This window comes from Colletotrichum chrysophilum (assembly GCF_026319265.1).
Source record: "Colletotrichum chrysophilum strain AFK26 chromosome Unknown scaffold_65, whole genome shotgun sequence".
NCBI lineage: Eukaryota > Fungi > Ascomycota > Sordariomycetes > Glomerellales > Glomerellaceae > Colletotrichum > Colletotrichum chrysophilum.
In genome coordinates, this window is record NW_026517352.1 from 219,836 (window position 1) to 235,996 (window position 16,161).

Here is a 16,161-nt window from a genome sequence, read left to right on the forward strand (position 1 = left end):
CAGCCCCTTTCCTTTGTCTTGAATAATATCGAACTGCCGTCTCTCCAAATTCGTCTTCCTGAAATGTGTCTCCATCATAGATTTGATGACTGACTTATGGTTTTCATCTATCTGGAGATATTTCCATGCTGAAGGGTCTGACTCCATCCGTTTGAGACGCTCACCTTGCGTCTCAGTTGTGTCTGCCACGATTGGCAAGCATGCTGGACGACACAAAATCAGTCAGATATCCTGAGTGGCGTGAGATTCGAACTTCTTACCCCATTTACGTGTGCGGAGAACAAAAGCAAACACTCTGTTAGGAAGCAGAAGGGTCTCATCTCCTGTTGGAGGCGAACGGCTGCGCCATTCGACAGTCTGACCTTGACTCTTGAAGTCAAGCACATCTTCAGCCATTCTGAGATCCCACATTCGATCATCATCAAAAGCCGGATTAGAGAGAGCATGCTCTTTGTAGGGCGCGGAAAGCTCTTGGGCAAATCTGCAAGGTTTCCACTCCGGCATCGCCTGTAGGCAGCGATCAAAGTCCACAACCACAGGGCTCTCAATGCCTTCCGACACCACACCTACAGAGCCTATGGTAGTGGCCTTTGGTAACCTCAACACATTGCCCTCCGGGTCCTGTGCAAGACTGTAGCCATTGAAGTAGCAGTATGAGGGCACAGTATAAGACAAAAAGTCTTCGACCATCTGCCTGGTCTGTTCGATGTTCACGAAGCCCTTAAGATCGGCAAGATTGAGAGGCAGAATTGGAAGACTTTCGATACTGATCAGATCTTTGAACTGCTCAATCTGAAAGGTCTTGAGCACACGAACAAAGAAAGTACCATCGAAGTCAATGTAATAGCAATCCAGGGTGAATGGGGGGACTTTATAGCCGCTGGCCATTCCCCCAAGCTTCAAATGACTTAACTTCGAGTCTGTGGTGATTGGTCTTGCTGGAGAAAAGTCTCCCCCGGTCCCTTGAATGACTCGCCAAAGCTTTTGAGGTACACCAGGGTCTCTAACATAGACTAAGCTTCCGGGGGCATAGACATGCCAAAGTTCGTTGAAGCAAATGCGAACCTCATCCATGTTGTCCAAAGCCCTTCGCAGCGGAAAGATGTATGCATCCATGAATTCCACCAACGTGGAAAGATCAGAACGGGCTTCTTTGAGCTCCTCGTGTGTATGACGTTTCCAGTTTTTGGGCCAGAAAAGTGATTTGAGTTTCAATGAACCGCTGGACATGCTGCTGCAACAACTGCTGCATTCAGTGTGAAGGTTTTCGGCCTCAAGATTTTCGGCTTCGAGGTTGCCATAAACCTCGTTGAGGTCTATTCGTCCGTCCTCTGTCGATGGCTCAGGTTCCGCCTGGGTAGTGTCCGAAAACCACCTTCGCTCGGCAGCATCGGTGCAAAGCTCACTTAATTCAACAAAGCGCCTCCGAATCCTGTTATCAAGATACACAAGTACTTTGTAAGGCCGAAAAAGCATCACGGACCCTTTTGTTGCACCAACTTGTATCCTCGAATCGGCAACATCAGATAGAATTCTTCTCACAGCTAGAGAGTTGATTTGGATTTGTGGCGGGAAATATTTGAACCCTCCATAGCGAAGTTGTCGGTTGCTAGTGGCAGAAGGGATCCCGCTCTCTGCTCCATGCCACCCTGACCAAGGCTGGAATGAAACGAACTCTTCCATGGTAAATGAGATGGCATGGTCGGAATGATGGGGCAGGGCTGTCTCTGAGTTAGGCGGTGGTGCTGGTGTAGACCACTGGCGCCTGGTCGCTTCGTACAGCTGTGGGATGTACTTGCATCTTTCCTCCTCATCATCACTGACAACAGAAGAGGATTCAGACGGAACTTCTTGCAAAAGTCCGGAAATCCATTCCATCATGCTCAAGTGATCTTGCAAGGCTTTCATATTCAACTTATCGGGATTGGTCCTTGACATCGCTGCACTCGGTATGGAGGGCAAAGTATTCGCCTTCGTGTTACTCCAATTTCGTGCAACGTATCGAAGCCTCTGTTTAATATGGTATTCTGTGTCTTCCGAAAGGACGCTCTTGTCATCCTCGCAGCCGGTAGCCTGCATGATCGGCAGATTTTGATCGGTATCGTTCGAATGTTCATAGGTATTGGGCTCATTTGGGCCAGAAAAGTTCTATTATCTCAATGATCAGTATGACTAGGACGTGCGATGGACTTTCATTTAGAATAACCATCTTACGGGAAGACGGAGTGGTATCTTAGCCTTGTGCTCTGGCCCTCCAGAGGCGTCGTTGCGGGAAATGGTTTCTCCACGCAAGGAACACTTCAAGTCTTCAGCTCGGGTAGCGCTCGCTTGTGATTCCAAAGAATCAGCATCGATGGCAGAGGCGAATGACATGTCGAGCCACGTTTGTCAAACAATTCTGCCTGTTTTGTGTATGGGCAGTCTCCCTTGTGACGTTCCAGATATTAGCATACCAGTCCTCGCCAACCGACGAAATACTCGGGTGATGGGACGAAATAGTTACAGGTGCCGCCGACCACATGGCGTCCTACGTATGGTTTAATGAGGCCTCCGGCCATTATGACCTGGGGCCACCGTAAGTCTGATATCCTGCAAACCTTTCACGCCCCCAGCTAAGTAAAGACACCAGACAAGCACTTCCCCCAGTTCCTTGGAACTCTTGAACATAGTGCCAGTTCAGCTGCAAGCGCGACAGTCTCTGCTTGCTGCAGGGGTGACACGATGGCCAATATGAGCCAACGAAGCAGGCAGATAGATGGCTGCAGGCTGCAGGTAACATCAAATTTTGTTTACCACCCTGCCTAGTCTTCCTAGCAATCTGCATATATTATGCAATACATCTCGTTCTCCCGATGTCAATTGCTCATCAGCAGCACATACAGCCTCATCAATCCATCGTCATCAGCTGCATGCGCCGCTGCATCGCCGATGGCTCTTGCATAGGCTAGACCGTCCTCCAAACCCAACGAAATAACCAACAAGGACACAACTACCACCTCGTCATCGGTCCTCTCGAAATCATGACAGAATTTGTAGACACCTTCATGACGAGGAAGGTTCCCAGAATAGATTCGAGTTGGAAAATCTCAGCCACAAATAAGTTTGACAAGAAGCGAAGGCAAAAAACAAGCATCAAAGAGATCACTGATAGGTCGATTTCGCCATGCTTCAAACATGATAGTTGTGACTAATTGTAAGCACCAGAGTTCGTGAGCGAACAAACTCATGCTAGAGCGTCGTTACTGCATTCCAGGACCACACAAAGCTTGAGGTCCTCAAGATATTCCGCATGGACGGTCGGCATCGATGGGATGATGTAAAGATCATGGCGTCGGAAGCAGAGAAGACGAGATGGCGAAAGAATCCATTAGGGCCTCAGGACGATCACTTCAGCGAAGCGCATCCAACCCGGAGGTTCTCCTGAGCTTTCTACCCAATGATGGTCTCGTTGGTATTCTCTGTGGGGCATTGGCATTCATGTTTTCACTGAGTCTCCTGGATTGGATGTCTCTTGAAGTTATCGAAGAATACTCTAACCGATTTCATGGGCGGCCATAAGACTTGATGAAGTGAGAACGAGGATCATGAATTGCCTCGACAGTTTGCCTGAGATCGTAGAGCGAACAGAAAATTACGTCGATATGTACGACGAGGATGCGGAAATCTGGAATGCCGCGGAGAATCTTTACAAGGCATTCTTGATGGTGTAGAGGGAATGCTGCAGTGGATTGATAAGTCGGCCTTTGGCATTCACACCCCATTAGCATCAAAGAACAAAATTGCAAATCTCGGGTTTCCAGAGCGCGCTTTCAAAGTATTGGCTCTGCCTGCAAGATTTGGAACAAGTTTGGAAGAGTACACAATAAAGAAAAACATCGAGGACAAGGTCGTTCGGTTTCGGGAAGTCATGCAAGTAAACTTGCACAGAAGGGTGGGGCAACAATACCAGACTATCCAAACTCTACAGACACAGCTGAACAGCGTTCTGGCACACAATCAACGGACCGGCGGTATGTTATCGTTGAAAGTAGTCATGATGGAGGACGTAAAGCTCACATTATGGTAAATCAGATAATCCGCAAGCAGTTGTCCTGTTCACGTCGTATATCAATCTCAACGAGCTTCGAGCCACAATTGGCGTTGACCCACAAGTGGTCCGGAAGGATATGAGCACGGCACTTATTGATGCTCAGAACGTGTGCCCTCCAAAGCTTGTCAACCATGCCCTGGAGATACTAAAAAACGAGGGTTTGCCATGTGGCTGCGATCCAACATGTCGCAGATGCTTTTCATCAATGGGAGAATGCAACCCAACACAGAACAGAAGGCTACGTCGCCATTCACAATACTATCTTATGTTCTGGCACAAAGCATCACGAAGCAATCGGAGAGAAGCCTGTCTTTGCTCCACCTCTGCGGCCAGCATACTTCCCCCAATGACACTTCATGGGGGACCCACTGGGATAATTCGCTCGCTGAACTCTCAACTCGCACATGCCCTCACTCAAGAAGACGTCAATCTCTCGGGAATCGATTACAAGTTCGTAGACGGCATCAAAGAACGGAACGCAGACGCACTTCGCTGCCTGTTCCGCCTACTGCTGTCGGCCGCAACTAGCAGAGTAGTATTTGTCCTGGTGGATGGGGTTTCATGGATGGAGGAGGGGTCACGGGCTCACGAGTTCGGCGACTTTGTGGTTTTCTTCCGAAATCTACTAAACGCAATGAACAACCTGGACTCATTCTCGAATTACTGCTAACAAACCCATCAACAAGTCTTCATGTGCACCGATGGCTCCCGAATGCTAGCATACTAGAGTTAGAAGATGTGGAGGACTCTATTGGAGTTCTCGGTGAAGCAGATCTCTTATGGTAGAGATGGTTTCTTTTCCACGACCCGACAAGGTGTAGGCAAACTCCAACAAGTTGTTGAATTCATACTTGAAAGTTGGCTAAATGTTGAATGCCGATGGGACGCTTTATTCTTGCTACATTCGTTGCATCCGGCACCCGATTTATCCTGGATTTGTGACTGGTATTTTTGCAGAGGGAATGGTAATTGACTGATTAGTTCGGTTTGAAAGTTTCAGATGCGCAAGCGTTGATTAGTTGCGGAATTATTATTTCCGTGCGTTCCAGAACTCTTGGGTGCTTAATTCAAAACAAGGGCAACCGCGGCAGCCCTCCAAGTATCAAAACCGTACCTGGTCGGTGCTACCTCTGTTCCTACTTGAATTCTGAAGCACAAAGAACACAGCAAGATTGCATTGTCCGACCGTGGCTCAAAATGGACACGGGATTGGGTTTCCGATCTAATTAGTACTTGACTTCCCGCCAGACGAGCTGAAAAAATTGTTAATAGTGCCATCATCTTCACTGTATCAAGATTTTGAACTAGGAAGAGAGGAATGCAAGGGTTGATAACACGTTGGGGCCAGTCCGAACTTTTGGACAGTGAAGTATGGGAATCAAATTTTGATGACGGTTATGATACGGGGAACGCCAAATCATAAGAATGGCGACACTTGCCTCCACTTTCCGAACTTTTGTTCGTGAGAAATACGAAAAGTCCCGTCGCGCTCCACAAAGTCAGGTTGAGACGCTCATGCTTCATCGCAGAGCGGGAGCTGTGGTTTAGGCTCGCATTTGCACAGCTGAAACCAAGACCGAAGCTGCTGATAGAGTTTGCGCTCAATTCTCTTCTCCTGGGCCTGAAGCCGGCAAAAAAATCACTGAAGAGCTCTTACGAACAGCCAAATTTCTCATCGCGTGCTGGCAAATAGCAATTTCCACGGGGAATGTCGGCGTCCAAACCGAGTCCGAGAAACCACGCTGACGATGCACTTTTGTTTTGTCACCCCACCTTCCGTCCCACCCACAAAGCTACCCCTGAGATGCACAAGGGTTTAAATTAAAATTAATTGAGAACGACAATCAAGCTCACGAAAAGCGGAAGCCCACTCTATTTGAACAGGGCCCGGCGCGAACCCAGAGTGGGAGATTGAAGGGAAATAACTGGGGTTCGTTGCCGGTATGCCGATCATTGGGTTAGTGGCGGTTCTGAGTTGCGCGCAAGTTGCGAGTTGGGCGGGTTGAAGTTGCAGATAGAGAGATGTTGAAATTGACTCAAATAGACAGCAAAAGATCGTCGTCGGAACGTTTCTTGGGCTTGAACATGTACTAAGCATCTGTTCCATTCAGCGTTCTCAATTCAACCACACCTTTGGCCACCAAGAGCCGCCACACTCCTTTATTCCAACTACCTACGTTCACTTCCTCCCTTGAAGAGACCCACCTTCACGATGATTGCCCCCAAGTCTCTCTTTCTCAGCCTGGCGCTGATCGGCTCAACTGCCACTGCCAACCCCCTCCTGAACAAGCGCGATGTTACTTGGGGTCCCATCGCTGGCTTCCAGGCCACGACTTCCGAGATCATCAGCACCGTTAGCACCATCTACCCTGGCAAGATGCCGTCCGGCCAGAAGGGCTACATGTTCGCCTGGATCGGTATCGGTGCTGAGACCGGTGATCTGATCCAGAGCATCGTCGGCTCATACCCCGCTGGCATGAGCGAGTGCACCGGCTCCGCGGCCGACTCCACCTGGTGCATTTCCTCCGAGGTCTACGGCCTGGACAGCACCGGCGCGACTGTCCAGTTCGTCGGAGACAAGAGAACCGCCGACACCAACTACGAGAACGGCATCATCTTCAACTACACCCTCATCGACAAGTCGACCTACCTCTGGGAGCAAACCATGACTGACGCCGTCACCGGCGAGCTTCTGTCTACCTACCAGAAGAAGTCCGGAAAGATGACTCTGTGGAACACGGCCATTGAGCTGCAGGACAACAACGGAGCTGCCCCCACGGGAACCGTTGAGCCCCAGTACTACACCAACACCACCATTGTCTTCGCCGAGAAGGATGCTGCCTACAAGGACGGCGCTTACACCGAGTCCGGAGCCACATACTCTGGCATTGCTACCGCTGACGGCGGCAAGACGGTATGTTACCGTTACACACGGAAAGATTGCTTCGAACCAAGTACTGATAAGTGTTTAGTGGACCATCGAGAAGATCACCGTCCCTGCCATGACTAGCTCTTAAACGGTCTGAAAGTTCCGGGGCCGAATGCAGTAACGCTCTTGCAGGTGAGGTAGGCCTGCAATGCATTGCGGGAGCAGGGCTTCAGTTGAGGGAAACCTTTATTTTCAATCTTGTACAAAGAATTAAAACATCAATATATACATATCTGGCAGCCTGGTGTGCTGCCAACTCAAATCTGCATTTTGACTGGAAAATACCAGAGGCCTCATCAAGCACCTCGCCTGGTGTGACATGAAGATTTCCATTTACTATGAACAAGATGCCATTCGACTGAGATGAATCAAAACTCCAACCAGTTTCTACTGCACCGTTCTAAAAATCGACCGCCTCGACTCAAATATTGGTGTAAATTCACGACAGGTCTGGACGGAACTTGTGGAGGTCCCGGGATGAAGCCGGACGTGGGGTAAGATGTCCGCATAGTGTCCAGGGTAATTGCACACTGTGTCTTGGATTGAGTTTGAGTTGCGAAAGTTGCCCGCAGCCTCTTCTGAAGTTGCCGTCCTCATAGCAAGCCAACCGCGGTGAGCTAGAGACGATGCTATCATACTTCAAGAGGCGTCTTCCAACGAGACTTTGTTGTTGCGACGAAGAAAACGACTACCTGGAATAGGATCAACAATCATCCGCTGACACTATCTTGCGCTATTTTCCTTGCATCATTTGAGCCGATCTTCGGAATGAGTTCCCCAGTCATTCTTTTTGCATCATGAGTGCATCTTCAGCAGCCACAGATCCCACAGTAGCGGGGACCAGACGCTATCGGTCCAAGGCACAGCGACCATGTGACCTATGTCGCGCACGCAAGGCGCTGTGCAACATCCCGGACCCGTTGCAGCCCTGCCAGCTGTGCAAGAGAATAGGCCGGGAATGCACCTTTGTTGGTAACCCCGGTAGAAGGCCGAAGGGTCGTCAAGCTGTCTCTCCTGCGTCGGCTACCGGACCACAGAGCCAATCACCTACCGAGAATGTGATGACTTTATCCCCAGGTTTCATGTTGCAAGCACAGCAAGACATGATAGACTTGACAAGTACCTCTTCAAACCAAACGATCTCCCCGCCAAATATGCTGATAATCCTGCAGATAATACCGCTGAGGATCCACATGCCGGCTCGGAGTTTATCTGGCCCAGTAATAGCCCCTTGGACTGGGATCTGGGAAACGACCAAGCTCAGAGTCTTGAGTTTCGAGACTCACCGACTGCCTTTCTGGAACCCCAAGGACGTAATGTAATATCCGGCGATCAAGGGGTCTTGCAACCTGCAACACATGCGGCTGTGAAATCACCAGACATGGAGTATATCCACGAAAGAAGTTCATTAGACGAACGTCCGAATCACTCCACAACATTTATCGGACATTCGAACGAATCTGATCCGTTCTTGGTAAACCATTTCCCTCACAATGATCAAGATGAGACCGAGTTCTTCAGAGTCACGTACCGACAGGTCACTGGCGATAAGACCCAGCCACTTCATTTCTTGCAAAGCCAGACTGGAACAGCCGCCGAATCGCAAAGAGTCCTCGATGAGTGTCTTCCCAGAGTAGATGAGCGGGAGAGATTGGAAAATATCGTTGACAAGGCCACTGGAGCGTCACTAGTCAGGCTGTAAGTGCCCCCCCTCTGTAGCTCTCATGATAACATGGGTAGACTAACTCTCCACAGATACTTCAGATTCGTCTTCCAAGCATTGCCCATTCTCTCCCGGTCGCTTGTCCTTCCGGATGTAGAACGCTTTGTCGCAGAGGCGTCGACTGGCCTGTTGGCAGGTATCTACATGCTCGCGTTGCCATTCACGCCATGGGATGAGACACTATGTATGAACAATGCATATACGAAGCCAAGTGTCAATGGTCTCTGGCACATCTCATATATCTGCCTTCAGAGAGAGTTGCACTTCCCGCGACTCTCGACTGTTCAGATCTTCCTCTTGCTACTAAACCAGGTATCTTTTGATTTCGTCTCAGTCGAGAATCCTTCTGCCTGGTCCATGGCTGCTTCATTGCTCGGGATGGCGCAGTCGTTGGGTCTCAATGCAGATCCAAGGGGCTGGAACCTGCCGCCTTGGGAGATTAGGCTGCGGAGAAGACTGTGGTGGTCTGTCTATGTTGAGCATACTTGGAGGTCTATCACTCATGGTCGGTCGTCTATGATACGACATGATGACTGGGACGTATCCCCTCTCACCGTGGATGATTTTGCTGTTGACCCTACAACACCGACACTGCCTGGTGGATCTCAGCCACCAGACTACATCATACAACTCTGCTCATTGACAAGGATCGCCGATGAAATCTGCCGGCTATTCTTGTAAGTTACTTCGTCCCAGACCCATGATTCGTCTAACGCTCTCAGCACCCTTCGCGCGATATCACAACGCCCAACACTAGAGACGTTGATAGCTCAAGCACGTGGCCCTCGGCAACAACTTCTCGACTGGTTGGATCACTTACCCCAATCTCTCCAATTACATCCCGAAACCGAGCCTTCTGCGGAGCACTCCATCGAAAGCCATGCTCCGTTGTACGTTACGTATTACACCGTTCATATTCTCATCTTCCGCGCCCTGTTGCGCCCCATCATAAGCACCGACATCAACCCGAGTATGCTACCGGCATCTTCAACCTCTATCCTCCAAGCTTCGCGAAGCTTGATGCAGACCATAACGAAATTCATCTGTGGGCTCGATGTAAGACATCAGTCCGCTTTCTGGCCGGCTTACACCAGACACTGTCTGTCATACCCAGGACTGTTTTGCTACATGCTGTCGCTGCAACAAAGCGAGCCGCACATGTTGTCCTTTGATCGGGCTTTACTTGACACTTGGAGAAAAGCGTTGCGGACAAGAGTACAATCGTGGTCATTTTTGCGATTTGCTATTGTAAAGGTGGACGCTATCTACTGGAAAGGCCTCCGAGAGCCTGCGTCTTGACATGGAACGACGCACAAGCATTCAAGGACCTATACATGTCCTGTAAAAAGCTCCGCTAAATTAATCTATTTATGGCTTGAAGTGTTCATCAAGGCAGTTCAGCTGCTTTCAGAACACGTATTGGAAGTGTAACGCTTGATCGCCATTCTTACCATTGCTTTCCTTGCCCTCGGCCAGTAGACGCTCCTTACGGCCCATACGCCATTTTAGAAGAGCGTAGATCAAACCTATACAAATCAATGCAATAACCTCTCCTCCAAGAGACACCCCATTGCCCATGATGTACCTTGGGGCATCGTATGAGGGGTAAATCTGGGATGCGGCCATGCCAGAAGCGTTTGCCAGAGAGATGAGCATTGCAATCGAAACGGAGCGCTTGTAGTCGGGTTGAATATTGTTCGAAACCCAGCTAGAAGGGGTCAGCATGTACATCATACTCTTCAATAAGGTGCCTTACGTGACGAGGACAGTATTGAAGGAATAAACCCCAGCGCCCACAAGGAACATGGCAAAGAATCCAGCGGCTTTGTTGCCGGTGCCAACTGCAATGGCATACCCGCAAATGACCAGTGCGGGAGAGTGTATGAGACAGACAGCGCGGCGGTTGATTCTGTCGGACACAAATGTTGTGATCGCGGTTGAGATGGATGCAAGGATATAAACTGGGATGCTCAAGTAGTTCGCCTGAAGAGAAGTATACCTAGAGACAGTCAGCGAATATTCAACTTTGGGATGCCCGGAAACTTACCCGAGACCCTTCAGCAAAGTAGGGAGAAACGTGCCGAAACCAAAGAGGGCGATTGAGGAGCAAAACAGTGCCACGGAAGCAAGATAGACGAAGGGGTCCGTAATGGCCATAACAACCTGTGGCCAGGAAAACGAGGTCTTCTCTTTAGACATTTGGTCTCGTTCCTTGATGCGCATCATCACGGCTTTCTCCTCGTCTTTCAGAAACCAAGCTGTCTCTGGCAACGTCGGCAAACTGACCCAGCAGATGATGCCTATGACTAGCGAAATTGTACCCTCGACAATGAACAACCACCTCCAGGCAGACAGTCCGTGGCGTGCACCCATACTTTGGACACCGTATGCGAATAACCCACCCAGTGCACCAGACAGCGCGATGGTGATGTAGAGCACGGCCACGCGCTTTCCCTGGGATGCAGGAGGATAGATTTCTGAGATGACGTAGATCAAGGCGGGGAATAGGCCGGCCTCGAAGAAGCCAAGAAGAACTCGCAAGGCGATGGCTTCGCCGTAGCTGTTGATGAAACCTGTGCCGATGGTGATGGCGCTCCAGCTGACGATTGCGATGGCGAGAACGCGACCTGGACCTAGCCTCTTGACGGCCATAACCCAGGGCGTCTCAAAGACCACATAGGAGATATAAAAGTACATGGAGATGTCGTTGAAGTCGGTGCCTTTCATACCCGTGTCTTCTTCCAGACCAAACACGCGAGCATTTCCTAAGATCTGTCAGTCAGTGCGTCAGTGAAGAGACATGGGTGGTTGCAAACCGATGTTTGTTCGGTCAAGGTAAGCGAAAAGGACGAGCAGCGCCATCTGCGGCATCACGAACTTGTCGAATTTGGACAATACTGCTCGTTCCTGGGGATCGACTGCAATCTCCGCAGCATTGAGGCTGCTGCTATCATTTTGCTGCCGGACCTCGACATCTTTGTTCAACAAGTCTTTGCCTGGGATGGTCATCGTGGCGGGTATGGTACGAGGCTATGAGGTTTGCAGCGATGCTCAAGTTGACCAGACCGTGCATGAGACTTTAAACCAATTGCAACTTCATTACGAGATATGGGCTGCTGTATATACTCAATTGATAACTGCAGTTCCTTTGATTTCCCGACGTGGCGGACAATGGACCAACAGGGTCGAATGATTGTAGAGATACCACCTCGGGTCTGATAACCGGCAAAGCTGCCATTGGCTACCTTACTGCGTTAACCTGGGGATAAGCTATCCGATAACTAGAGTTAGCCCCGCATTGTCGGCGGTCAGCCGGGGTAAATACCGATGGCCGATGACGGCCGACGGCGGACAACCGCCGTCGGTGGATAATCACTTCCCAATTGGGTTGTCCTATCGCCCGGTGCGGGGCATCCTCAGACGCCGTTGGCTGTTTGCCGATCAGAGTATGCTTGAGTTGGTATATCATTCATGCCATGAATCTCCATGAACGATTTCGACAATGCAACTTTTAGCTGCTTTCATTGGACTCTACTTGAATTGTTCTTACTCAGCCGACTAGCAAAACGCTTTACGGAAGAAAGCAAAACATGGGTTCTCTGGGCACCACGAGTCAACTGAGAATCAGTCAAGAGAGCTTAGCTGGACTGCTCCATGAGAGTTGTCAATTCGGCGCCGCACATCGATATGGAAAGTGAGCCTGCCATATAATGTCCCAAATACGGACGTTCATAATCTCACAATGATAGAGCATCTATCGATACCGGTATGGCGCGACTTAGTCTCGACGACACAGACAAGCAAGTGAGAGATTGGTTCATGCAGCACGCCAAATCGCTCGGCTGCGAGACCTTCTATGATGAGATGGGCAACTTGTTCGCCATCCGCGCTGGAAAGAAAAAGAATGCCCCGCCAATCATGATGGGATCCCATCTTGACACACAGCCCACTGGCGGTCGCTACGACGGCATCTTGGGTGTCATCTCTGGTCTCGAGGTGCTGCGAGTCTTGAGTGAGAATGATTATGAGACCGAAGGGCCAGTTGGCGTCGTCAATTGGACAAAGTACGTCTTTTTGGTTGCACAAAGTCCGTTCCCAACTAAATACTAACTAAATCTAGCGAAGAGGGTGCGCGATTCCCGAAAATGGCCGTATCATCAGGCGTTTGGGCTGAAGCCATCCCCCTTCAAACAGCCTGGGACCTGAGGGAGGTGTCATCACGCGACGGTCAACCCAAATCCATGAAGGAGGAGCTCGACAGAATTGGCTACACCGGTGAACGCGCGGCTTCGTACCGCACAAATCCTTTTGCTGCCCACTTCGAGCTACACATCGAACAGGGACCTATTCTGGAAGATGAAAAGCAAAAGATTGGTGTCGTTCAAGGTGAGACCCCCAATTTGGTGATGGCTTTGAGACCTGACTGAGTATTAACACTGAAATCAGGCGTGCAAGCTTTCAAATGGTTCAACATCACTGTCAGAGGTCGCGATAGTCACGCCGGAACAACACCACTGTATGCGCGCAAGGACCCGGTTCTCTGTGCAAGTAAGCTTCTCGTTGCGGCCAACGCCATCGCCCATGAGTTCAATGGTCTCGCTACAACGGGCATCTTCACTACAGACCCAGGAACAGTCAACACAATGGCGCACACAGTCAAGTTCACCCTTGACGTGCGGCATGTAGAGGACGCAGTGTTGGGCGAGATGGTCCGCCGCTGCGAGGAAGAGTTTGAGCGTGTCGGAAAAGATGACAGCGGGAAAGGATGCGTTGTGGACTGGGAACTCCTGGTCGACAGTCCGGCTGTTCAGTTCCATCCGGATTGCATCGCTGCTGTTGAGGCGAGTGCTGCTGATGTGTGCTCCACGCTTCCCGAGGCCGGTGAGCGTAAGCTATTCAGACCAATGATTAGTGGTGCCGGACACGACAGCTGCTACACGAACCTGCGGGTGCCGACAAGCATGATCTTCACACAGACGAGGGAGGGCATCAGCCACAACCCTGCGGAATATTGCTCACCGGAGGACTGGTATTATCATTCCTGTCAACCTGATTGATAAACGACGCTGACCTTTGCATAGCGCGATTGGCGCCAATGTGTTACTTGGAGCGGTACTACGTTATGATAAGCTGCGTGCCGGAAAATAAGTGCCACCGTCGGCCCCGAGTGTTCAATGTAAGATCAATCGACGATCCAGGGTGCTTGATGAGCGGAGTGGCTGAGTCGTGAGCGGAAGGCAATTGCCGAAACAGGTGCATTGCCCTAGATGATATTACAAAGCTCAACAGTGCCCAAAATTACGTTTTTCTTTTTGCGCTAGATATCACAGAACACCATCAATATGCAAGTAGAGAAGTGGACACAACGCGCCGAATCAAGGACAAAGTGATATTTGGCGGCTGAGAGAAGGAGCTGGCGGTCGGAGAGAAAGTCCGTAGGTGTTCAAATCCCACTCAAGTTGACGTTCCCAGTCCCAAGCTTTTAATAACTTGTCCGCTTCCTCAGTCTTGTGAGAAATGAATATGCTCTTGCGTTTCAGTGACTATTTATCTAATTCAACAGATGAGGCAGTAGTCTAATGTCTATGTTCAATGTCCCATTGATGAATACTTCGCAAAGTTATCAATCTCTTTTTAGACTCCAATCCTAATGCAAAATAAACGTGCCTAGCAGAAAAGCACGACAATCCCCACCTGGAACATTGATAATTTCAAACGACTCATGCTTCGTTTCAAGTTACACACAACTGTCGGCATAATTTTCAAGCTTGTCATCGATAGTCTTCTGGCTTTCAACATGCAGTGTTTTCTTGATCATCGCCAAGACAAGCACGCCACCAAAGGTAGCACCAACTCCAGCTAAAAAGGACAGTCAGCAACTAAATTCAACGTCTCAATCTATCAAGATGATGTGAGCTTACTGATGGTAAAGCCCCAGCCGACTCCGATAGCGTCTATCATGGGAACGACACCACCAACAGCACCGGCCCCAAAGCAATATTGGATGATGTACTTTCCGCTAATGACGGCTGTTCTCTTTTCGGGTACAACCTCTGTCAAAAGGTAGTTCGGTCAGCAATAGACAGGGCCACGTAATAACTTCAGGGTTGAACTTACCAGCGGCGTACGTATTCAATCCGCTAAACGACCACATGAGACCAAAGCCTTGAACGAATGAGCTGATAACGGGCAAAGCCATCCCGCCAACTTCGAGTTGCAGACTCCAACCGAAGACCAGTGTTCCTAGCGGTAACAGGAAAAAGAAGGCAGGAAGACAGGCATTGAGACGGTCCTGCGGCAGGCGGAGCCCATTTCTCTTTTTGATGTATACCTTGACCGTACGGTCGGACAGCGCACCGCCGATCATGCTGCCAAGCAAGAAGCCAGCTCCTGGGGCAAGATAGAATAGGCCGCTGATAAGGGGAGTAGTGAGGTTGAATCGTGGGTTGATAACTCGTCGAACAGATGCTATGAGGGCGTATTGATTGAAGCCTAGTAACCCGCAAGCGAAGTCCTGAAATCGGTAAGGGTTAGCGATAGTGACTGAAGCAATATCTGAGGGAAAGACCTACCGCCATGATGATGTTTGGGTTCTTAAACAAACGAAACACATCCAATGGATTGAACTTGCGCAATGCACCAATGACATAATTGTCGCTGGATCTACCCTTAGCTTGCTGGTTGTTCCAACCGACTGTATTCGGAATGAATAGGTATCCCAACGCGAGGCCAGAGAATGCCATTCCTGCTTGGACGACATAGATAATTCTCCATGTTGTGTATGAGACTATGACACCTCCGATCATGGGCGCTTTCATCAAAGTCAGCGCAAGCGCTTTGTTGACAGAACCAAGCTACCTTACTGACCCAATGAGTTTGCAGCAACAGAGCTTCCAAGAAACAGGCCGACTGCCAAGCCACGACTGGTCTGTCAATCACGTCAGAGAATAGTCTTGGAATCGGGAAACTTCGACAACAACTGACTGGTTCAAAAGTGTCTGCCAAGATGGTTTGTCCAGCAACAAGGAAGTAAAGTCCGGTTGCTCCTCCGAGGATCCAGGCAGTGACGAAGAAAGCGAAGCTCTGAGATGTAACTGAGCCCACTGAAGACAGCGTGAGCATGATCGTAGCTAACAGATAGGTAGGTCTGCGACCAATGATTGTGCTGATTGGCAACCAGATGAGGGCAGATACAGCCATCGCAATGAAAACGCCGGCGTTGGCTGTGGTAATGACGTGGGTCGGGACATCGAAATCGGTGGCAACCTCTGAAACTGCTGTCATGATGGAGCTGCTGGCGAAGGTAGCAGGCAAAGTCATCCAGCAAACGACAAACAGTATCGTCCATTTTTGCCATGTTGGTAACTTTGCCACTGCGTCGTCCGATTCTGGCACAGCCGGTCCGGCCGGCTTCTCCGA

The 16,161-nt window shown here is 49.9% G+C and overlaps 4 protein-coding genes across 4 annotated transcripts; 2 read left to right on the top strand and 2 right to left on the bottom strand.

Annotated features, from left to right (window-relative positions):
* Nucleotides 1-222: 222 nt before the first annotated feature.
* Nucleotides 223-888, bottom strand: COL26b_007858 (uncharacterized protein; the record flags this gene model as incomplete). The annotated part of the gene is made up of 1 exon (XM_053180638.1): nt 223-888. One exon carries the CDS (start codon nt 886-888, stop codon nt 223-225), a length of 666 nt encoding a protein of 221 aa, XP_053035479.1.
* A 5,414-nt stretch (nt 889-6,302) lies between these two features.
* COL26b_007859 (uncharacterized protein) lies at nt 6,303-7,107 on the top strand (the record flags this gene model as incomplete). The annotated part of the gene is made up of 2 exons (XM_053180639.1): nt 6,303-7,004; nt 7,063-7,107. The coding sequence occupies 2 exons, from the start codon at nt 6,303-6,305 to the stop codon at nt 7,105-7,107; spliced, it is 747 nt and encodes a 248-aa protein (XP_053035480.1).
* A 3,042-nt stretch (nt 7,108-10,149) lies between these two features.
* On the bottom strand, nt 10,150-11,751 carry COL26b_007860 (uncharacterized protein; the record flags this gene model as incomplete). The annotated part of the gene is made up of 3 exons (XM_053180640.1): nt 10,150-10,450; nt 10,790-11,507; nt 11,559-11,751. 3 exons carry the CDS (start codon nt 11,749-11,751, stop codon nt 10,150-10,152), a joined length of 1,212 nt encoding a protein of 403 aa, XP_053035481.1.
* A 759-nt stretch (nt 11,752-12,510) lies between these two features.
* On the top strand, nt 12,511-13,799 carry COL26b_007861 (uncharacterized protein; the record flags this gene model as incomplete). The annotated part of the gene is made up of 3 exons (XM_053180641.1): nt 12,511-12,806; nt 12,863-13,128; nt 13,189-13,799. 3 exons carry the CDS (start codon nt 12,511-12,513, stop codon nt 13,797-13,799), a joined length of 1,173 nt encoding a protein of 390 aa, XP_053035482.1.
* Nucleotides 13,800-16,161: the final 2,362 nt, after the last annotated feature.